The sequence below is a fragment of the Pelodiscus sinensis genome, chromosome 30, assembly GCF_052426305.1.
Source record: "Pelodiscus sinensis isolate ZL-2025 chromosome 30, ASM5242630v1, whole genome shotgun sequence".
Taxonomy (NCBI): domain Eukaryota; kingdom Metazoa; phylum Chordata; order Testudines; family Trionychidae; genus Pelodiscus; species Pelodiscus sinensis.
Window position 1 is genome coordinate 9804067 of NC_143081.1, and position 9512 is coordinate 9813578.

The following is a 9512-nucleotide window of genomic DNA, read 5'->3' on the forward strand; positions in this document are numbered from 1 at the left end:
ATGGTGTATCCCCCCGGGGAGACGGTTACGCTCGTGTGCTCCCCTCCTCAGGGTCAGCAATCTGGAGGATACAAATTCTTCCTCTGTAAAGGGCAGCAGGGCCCCAGCACTCTGCTCAGGGAAAGTCTAGAGCCCCAGCTCGAGTTCCTAGCTGAGAGGGGATGGGCTGGGTCCTACACCTGTGCTTACTGGAGATGGGGATCCAAAGGAGCAAAGGCATTTAGGAGCAGCAGCCCCGTCTCCATCACAGTGACAGGTGAGCCCGTTTCCTGCTGTTTGGTGGGTGGGTCACTGGGAATCTCAGGCCCATCCCGACACGTCAGCTTTGCCCCTTGGCTGTGCTCAGGGCCCCTCCTTGTATCTCAACCACTCCCTAGTGGGCTTGGCTGCCAGCTCAACCGCAGACACTGGGCACTGCTGAGTGGCAGCTCACAGCACTGGGGCTCCAGATGGGCACTGCTGCAGGGAAGTGCACAGAAGTGAACTCTGAGCCGGGCACTGTCAGGGAGACCCTCACTGAACATTGTGCCCAGCGGCTGCTTGACTGGTCTGTTGTGATTAGTGTCAGGGGAGGGATTGGTCACTGTCCTGTTACCACCCCACTGCTGGCACCAATACCCAGTGGGTGAATGGGCGAGATCCCAGCAGGGGTCAAAGGGCTGGAGCTTCCCTGGAGTCAGTGGCTCAGGTCCCAGAGGGAGTGTGAGAAGCTCCCCTGGGGCACCCAGGGCTCTGGGACATATGGCTTCCTCCTTCCCTTAGTGCCGGGTATTCTGGTCTGTGCCTGCTGGGTGCAGCCCATTGACACCCCTAACTTTCGCTGCACAAGCCCTCTGCCCCCAGCCCATGCAGGCTGAGGCGCCCTGCATGGGAGGTGCCCCCTCAGGTACCCAGCAGGGGAGGCTGGTCCCCTGGGTTCCCAGCAGGGAGATCTCTGCTGTGCTGTGTTTCCCTGGACTGGCGGGGACGTGGTTCCTCAGCACAGAGCACAGAGTCTTGGGTCAGCCAGGATCCCTCCCTACTCGGCAGCCAGGCTCTCCCTCTGCGTCTGTATCACCAGCTGCCCACATGGTAACCATCCCCTCCCCCAACTCTCTTCTTTTTTTCAGCCCCCCAGCTCACCGTGTCCCCACCAGAACTTGTCTACATCGCTGGGGAAGCCGTGACGCTGACGTGCTCAGCTGCCGGGGCACCTGCCGTCTCTGGGTTCCGGTTCTTCAGGGATGGTCGGGAAATCCACTCCAAGAAACTCCCCTCCCCTCCGGACAGTTACAAGCATCCCCTGCAGCTGTCGGGTCTGTCTGGCTCACAGGCCGGAGTGTACAGCTGTGAATTCTGGAAGACACTGTCTGGGCGACAGCTCCTCTCAGAGACAAGCAGCCCCATCAACATCACAGTGACAGGTGAGTCCCCCTTTCTCCTGCTGTTTGCTGGCCCTGGGGCAGGGAATCTTCTCATGATGCCCAGGGTGAGATGCTGAGCTCAGCACAGGGCCACCCAGGTCAGTGTGAGCCCCCTGGAATAGCACTTCCTGGTAGGTTTGGGGGGAGTCGTTGATGCTACTTTGGGGTTCAGGGGCTCCCAGTCCAGAGAAAGATTGAAAAACCTGGGCCAGCCATGGCCACTGGTGCAGGGTGCCAGTTCTAAGCCCCCATCCCATCAGCCTCCTTCATTATTACTGCCAGGAAATTGATCAGTGTTTGGTCTCTTATCCACTCTTGCATCAGCACCAATATAGCCAGGTGCCTTACTGCCCAAGTGTGCTGGAGGGGAACACTCTAGACTGAGGTGCTGAACATCCAGGAAGTCTCAGAGATGACTTCTTCTATCAAAGCAGGGACTTGGGGTATGTCTACACTAGCCCCCTAGATCGATCTGGGGAGGCTAATGAAGCATACTGAAATTGCAAATCAAGCCCGGGATTTAAATATTCCACGCTTGATTTGCATATTCCCGTCCAGTCACCATTTTAGAAATTCACCAGCTGGGAGTAACTGCCTGCATCTACACACAGCAGTGAAACAGAAGTCCGATTTAAAGCCCCTAATTCGAATTAGCTGGTAAACCTCATTGCAGGAGGAATACCAGCTAATTCGAGTTAGGGCTTTAAATTGGAATCCTGTTTCACTGCCGCGTGTAGACGCGGGCAGTTACTTAGGGCTAATGAATTTCTAAAATGGCGATGGCCGGGAACATGCAACTCAAGCACGGGATATTTAAATCCCGGGCTTCATTTGCAATTTTGGTATGCTTCATTAGCATCCCTAGATCAATCTAGGGGGCTAGTGTAGACATACCCTTGATGTCTTAACAGGCTCCCTGGTCCCACTGCCATGATTGCTTCATACTCACAGCTGAGGCACAGACCAGACATCCCTGATCCCTGCTGTGCACTGGGTAATCCATACATTTTCCAGGTGTCTGGTTTTTGCCTGGACAGTCCGGCAATTGCATCTTCTGTCTGTTAAAAATAGAAAAACAGAAAATATCGGACATGTAAAGTCTCTGGTATTTTCTGTTTCTCTTGGACGGAAGGCCGGTAGGGACATTTTTCCCTTTCCGTGTCTGGTAGAGGCAGGAGGAGCACAGGAATTTAAAGGTGCAGTGACCTTTTTTTTCTTAACAAGTTTGGTTTCGCTATTTTTTTTTATTCATTCAACCAATTTTTTTTCCCCCACCATGTTCAGGATCTTTTGTGAAGTTATCTGACTACCCTAGTAATCCAGTTGACCCAGCTGATCTCAGAGAGAGGCCCTGGATACCCCTGGGTAATATATGGACAAGATTTGGCAAAGGCTAAGAATGATTTTAATGGACTATATGGAAAAAAATTTACACACAAGCAAACTTTATGTGCGGGCACATTCTTATATAATATGAAGGTGCTTCAAAAGGAAAAATGTGAGCAATATTCAATGTTTTTATTTTGTGATTGGGAGAAAGCAAAATGACCACCAGAAAGCAATACATTCAGCTATATGAGACTGAGGCAGAACAAATCCCTGTGCCATGGCAGTCAAATTGCAGTTACTTAAAGTGAATTAAGGCACCTGTGATTAGTTATTTATTATTTAGAGCTCAATTGAGGCAATTAGTTAACTAAGGCAACTGCAAACTATCTAGAACCTGTGAGAGCAGGTTGATATAGTAAAGTGTGAAGGGGAAACCTGTACCCTTCAGGGACCAGCTGGAACCGGCTAAAAGACTCTCCTTTAGACACTTTAGGACTGGACTGGTGGGAGGAAGATGCAGAGCTGGAACTACCGAGACACTGTCAGGTCCAGAAGGAAACCCCCTGCAGGGGTGGGAAGAGCCCTACCTGGGATTCCTTCATTGATCTGAGGGAGAAAAACCCCGTTTGGAAGGAGAGAGACTGAGATGAGGGATCCAGTCTGGGGCCTCCAGGCCTGAGGAGGCCACTAGAGGCTGGGGGACTTTTCCACTCTCAATCCCCCCTGCTAAGAAGCAGAGGGGCTGGATCAGACTGTGGCTTGCTCCTGAAGCAGCAGGATCAGACGGAGCTGTGGTGAGCCAGTGCGGGGAGCTAATCAGACGGGGAGTTGCTGTTTTCCCCAGAGGGGAAATGAAACTCAACATCCCACTGCCCTGATGCACTGGGCCCCCGTGTGAACTTAGGAGCTTTGTGAGAATGCCTACGTCACAGCAGCCCACGTTGTGTGTGAAGGGGCAATTCCCATCCCCGGCTCGGCCCTCACTCGTGTCTGTGGGGAGCCCCCCAGCATTTTGGAAAGAGCCCAGGTCACCTCAGAGTACACTGATTTCTGGGCACCATTTTCACTTTCTCCTCTTCCCCATTCCTGCTCATACCCCCCCTTTGCTGCTCCCCGCAGATCCCCCTCCCCAGCCAGTGCTGAGTGTGGATCCCCCGTCTGGAGCGGTGAGTGAAGGGCTCCCCCTGCTCCTCACCTGCACGGCCCCAGGGGACACCGGCGAGAGGAGGTTTCATTTCTACAAGGACGGAGTTGAGTTTGTCCCCAGGGATGCAGGGTCTGAGATCAGCACCATGGAGCCCGGCTCCCGCTCTGTGAAGGGCTCTGTGCTCAGCATCTCACGGGCCAGTCCCAAGGACAGCGGGGAATTCACCTGCGGGTACGAGGACAACATGAGTGGGAGGTGGGTCCCGTCCCTCAAGAGCCAGGCTGGGAACATCACTGTGAATGCCGCCAGCACAGGTGAGACGTCCAGGATTCCTTCATTGATCTGATTGAGCTGGTTCCATGGGAGAAGACACATCCCGGGATCTTTGCTGGGAAAGGGAGGTTGGGTTGGGTGGCAGACGCCACATGGAGACTGAAATCTCCAATTTCCCTGCTCCCCCACCCCACATGCACTTTCTAGCCATGGTACTTTGATGGTCCACGTATCTGAGAGGCTGTTGTTAATGGACTTCTCCTTCCCCTGCCCATTCTAGAGATGGAGAATGGAGGCAAGGAGAGGGAATGTGTCCTGCAGTTTAGCAAAGAATTGAACCCCCATAGCCAGTGCCCCAGGCAGGCCCATCACCTCGTGTCTTTCTTTCCCCCTTTTGGCAGGAGGAGCAGGCTGCTAGAGTGGATTGTGCCATGGGCAGCACTGAAGGGTTGTCACAGGATAGTTGTTGGAAGGGCAGACTCGTGTGTGGTCCCAAACCATGTTGCATGCTGGTCCAGCTGTTCTCATTTGCCCTTCCCTCCCTTTTCTTCATGTTTTGCATAAACCGCCTCACCCAAAGCCCTGGGTATTCTGCTGACAACAGGCGGCATCTTGCTCCCAGCTGGAGGCCTGGCTGCTCTGATCTGCTTCTGTCATAGGAAGAAAAGAGGTGGGTGAAAGGTGACTCGGGCTGTGAGCTCCCTCGATGGGGTCTAGCCAATAACTGTTCCTTCATGAGCAGTGTAAATAGTTATAAAGCACCAACAGCCACAAACTACCGTACCTGTGTGTGGTAATGGAGACTAAATCAAACATACCTGGTTCATGATTCATTTCACTCTAAATAACGAGCCAAAGCAGAAAAAGAAGATCGAGTTCTAAAGCTCTTAGTAGCATTTCAAACCTGAATTGGTCCCTGTTTGGCTTCTATAATACATGATGCCCAATAACCAGCTCTGTGACTGTTTGATTAAGACAAACTACCCTCACACAACACTAGTCAGTCAGGAAAGAGGGGAAAAGCTGCAAATCCTGTGAGCCAAGACAGTTTCTGGCACCTTCCCTCACTTCCCATTCACTCCCCAAATCCAGCCCTTAGATGCTGCTTGAAAGACAGAAAATCATTTCTCACGTCCTGATTCTATGTTGAACTGGGAAGTGTCAGGCATTGCCACAGCATCTGAGCATCCCCACAAGCAACTGGCTCCATTTCACAGGTGGAGAAGTGAGGTGTGAGAGCCACAACATTAACAGGGCTGAGGTGGCCAATTCCCCTGGGGTCCAAGCTCACACGGGAAGTACAGGGCAGCACAGAGAATCTGAGTTTTGCCTTGTCCCAAGCAAGAACTCTGGTCTCCGGGCCCAACTTCCTCTTGGGTTATTTGGGTGAGTAGCCACAGGGCTGGGACATGGCTACGCAATAGCACTAAGGAGAGAGATGAGCACCAAGGTCATTGGCTGTGGTTAGGGTTAACATTAAGGGAATAATAAAATAATGTAAAACTTTCAGAAATCTTCATGGCTCTGGACTGCAGAAATACACACATCTACACACACATACAGACATTTTTTATGTGTTTTCACCCTGTGCCCTGGTGGAAGCCACAGACTCACACACATCCTGAAATCAACAGACACAAAGCTGAGTTTAGATTCTGCTTTCTAAGGATCACACATTGTAGGTGTCTTTTTCTCTTGCTGCTCCTCACTTCAGCTCCATTCTCTGCTGATCCTGTTTTAGTTCCAAAGTCTCTGACAGGCACCGAGGGATCTGTGCCCAGAGAACACGCCAGAAACACGAATCCCGGTTGTCACAAGAAGCGACCCAAAGCCCAAGGTGCTGGAGTGGAGCAGGCGGAACAGGTAACGGGAATGGATTTAGAGATTCAATCCCCCAACACAGTCCGACTGCCTTGGAACTGCCCAGCTGGAATCTTGTGCCCAATCCTGAGATGCAGCTTCCTCTCCGGGGTGGGGCAGGCAAAGAACAGCCCCAAATGGAAGCTGCCTGGGGTTTGTTCAGGCAGGAGAAAGGGCTGAGATTTGGTCGTCCCTTCCCCATCACTCCCAACCGCCATGGACTCACAGAGACGTAGGGCAGGGCCGAGACAGCAAGTCTTCCAGTGTTACCTGCTGTGCTGAGATAGTTAAACCTTCCATGAACACTGAGAACAGCCGGTCATCAGCCTGTCTGTAACATTGTCTCTGAAGGGTTGTTCTGTCCTCAGCTTTCTCATCTCCTGGCTGAACAGGGCCCATTTGTGCACCTGTCACATGGGTCATATTGTATAAACATCTGGTCAGTTCGGTCGCTTCCCTCTGGGCTCTGTGCAGTTTGTCCCCATCTTTCTTCAAGTGCGATGCCCAGATCTGGGCAGAGGCCTCCACTTGAATCCTCACCAGTGTCAAATTATGAGGGAGAATTCTCTTGACTGCCTCACACACAACAGTTCAAAGAGCCCAGAGAGACTTGAGGCTTTTTCTCAGCATCATTGTTCTGTTGACCCAAAGGCCATTTCTGCTCTTTTTCCACATTGCTCCTGCCATGGCAGTAAAAGTCAATGTTCACAGCTGTCTTTAATTTCTTCCTTCCTACACGTCGTTCTTTGCACCACCCTGAATTCCACCGCACTGACTTCAGGGTTAAATCTCCAGTTTTTAAAGATCATTTTCATTCTCTCCTTCAATGTCCTGGTAACCCCGATTTCATAGAGACCCTTCCCAGTGCATCATTCAAACACTCAGTGCCCTGGCACCCTCCCCCTCACTGTTTCTCTGTCCTCCCCCACCAGGGCTCAGAAGTCACCTACGCACACATCGAGTTCTCGGCCTCGGACGTTCGCACAAGCCCGTGGAAGAACAGAGCCCAGCCTGCTGCAGAGGCGCATGTGCTGTACAGCGAGGTGGTGACCAAGCCCACCCGGAAGACAGCCAGATAATGAAGGAGACACTGTCTGCATCTCCCTGCGTCTCTTCTCCCTCCCACGAGCACCAATATCTTTAACCCTTTGCACCCCAACAGCCCTTGTGAGCCATGTGGCAAGGGCAAACCCAAGTCCCTGCTGTCATAATCTGGAGGTGTCATGTCAGAGATCATGTGACTCTCCCAGGGAGGGTTTGGAGACAGAGTTGTGTGTGTGCTGGGGATGGGCTGTGGGTGCAGCCAATACACAAGATGTTCCCAGACAAGGCAACGTGGATTGACGAGTGTATATGGGTCGAGCTAATGGAAAAGGGATAAAACTGGGCAGGGTGTGATGCTGGTACATCCAATGCCTGCTCTTGCCCTGGCTGCAGGGAGTAATTAAGAACTGATATGCTCACAGCTGGATACTGGACCAGGGGACCTGGGGCTGGTTTGCTCTGTAGAGGTGTCAGACTTATAAAAAGGTCTTTAGTGTTTAAACCTTGTGAGATGCTTGTTTATTTGTGTCTCCATTAATCTCCCTGATAATGGCCTCACCCCATGTTACAAGGTGATATTTAATTGTTTGCTCTGACACTGTAAACACCCACACACTGTGGGGAGAAGCACAATGAAGTGTGAAGTGCAACTTTGCCACAGGAAGGGAGATTTCCTGCACAGAGTATGAAGCCCCCTGACATCAAACAATTGTGAAGCATCACAGGAGAACACATTTTGCTGCTTGCTCCCCGCCCCTCTTGACCCAGGAACGGAACACAAGCATGTGAACTTGTCACCTCATCTTGCCCCTGGTGGAAAGGATTCTCACATGCAGCCAGGCCTAAAGTTGGTGTCACCTCCTTTGACACTACAATGCATAAGCCTGGAATTGGTGAGGTTTTTTAAGGCTGATGCTAGTTACCAATGTCTCACCCGTGCCACTGCTGTGTGTGTTCCACAAGAACCACGGCCCTGTGTTTGCCTGGGGCCCCGTTAGGTTTTACTTTCACTTTCTCCTCATCTGGCTCAGACAGAACATGAACCTGAGCTCCTGGGGCCAGTGCCCTTGGGAGAAATGTTCCAGTCCCCGCCCTAGGCCGGGTCTAGTCCCGCTCCTCAGGATGCTCGATCCCAGTGTGTCTGTGAGACACCCCTCAGCAGATTGCCTGTCACTGACAGCACTTGAATTACCCGTGTTTGGGATCTGCAGCATTGAGCAAAATGTTTATTTTCCCCGTTACCTGTGATAGAATTTCCCAAAGGGACACAGAGTTTGTGCCCAGGCAGTGATCCACAGCTTTCTCATAACTATCTGCACCTGGTTTCACAGGGAGTGTTAGTTTTCATGGCAAGTGGGACCCTCTTGGATTAGATCTATTCCAGCTCCATTCACTGGTACGTAGCACACGGAAAACCCCTTCTAGTGAATCCAGCTCTTCGGCTTGTGCTGTCACAGTGTCTGCTGCCTGCATGTCTGCAGTGAAATCTCCTTCTCGGAGCCGTTTCTCTTTTCATACGTCATTGTGAATATCACACGAGTCTGTCTCTGACCAGAAGCTCTGTCTGCTCACCGAAAGTCACAGCTTTACCGAGTTTCCTGCATTCTGGGCTCTATATTGCTCCATGACTTCATCTGTTTTTTGCACGCCTGTAGAAAATTGTGTCTCTCAAATGGCTCATTTCTTTCTGACTTGCCATTTTCTTCAAATTTTGACAGTATCTGACTTCCTGCTTTTACTTTCCCCAAGCTTTAACTTGTTAGAAATGTCTAGAGCTTTCTGCCCAGCAACAGTTTGTCTCCTCTGTCCCTTTGGGTATGTCTACACTAGCCCCCTAGTTCAAACTAGGGAGGCTAATGTAGGCATTCGAAGTTGCAAATCAAGCCCACGATTTAAATATCCCACACTTGATTTACATCTTCCTGAACTAACTGCCCGTGTCTACACGTGGCAGGGACCCGGTAGTTCGAAATAAAGCCCTAGTTCGAACTACCTGTTATTCCTCCTGGCAACTTTGAATGCCTGCATTAGCCTCCCTTGTTCGAACTAGGGGGCTAGTGTAGACATACCCTATGACTGCTACATTCAATTCAAATTCCTGTGGGATTTTTTTCAATTCCCTATAGCATTGTCAGGCAGTGGCAGACTTGATGGAGGCTGCATTTTTGGCTTTTTCACTTTTATGAATGCAGCCAAGCTATTTGTGGTCACACAGTACATGCACAAGTGTGATGGATGAGAGCTGTACTACCTTACTCTAGACATCCTAGACATTCAGTTCATTAAATTGCCTATAAAGGGTTACATCAAGAGACAGGGATATCCAGAAATGTTGGCAGGGAGCCAGGGAGTGAATGGCAAGGGAGTGAAACATTTAAATCGAAAACCATGTTCCTCCTGCTTTAGTTTTTGTGTGAATTCAGAGCAGGAACTGGGCAAGAGATGGACTACGCCAG

General features: G+C 51.0%; 1 protein-coding gene across 1 annotated transcript; it reads left to right on the forward strand.

The window, feature by feature from the left end:
- On the forward strand, window positions 1-7091 carry LOC142821184 (uncharacterized). Its single transcript, XM_089774369.1, has 5 exons — window positions 1-85; window positions 1110-1403; window positions 3852-4193; window positions 5894-6015; window positions 6945-7091. Exons 1-5 carry the CDS (start codon window positions 1-3, stop codon window positions 7089-7091), a joined length of 990 nt encoding a protein of 329 aa, XP_089630495.1.
- Window positions 7092-9512: the final 2421 nt, after the last annotated feature.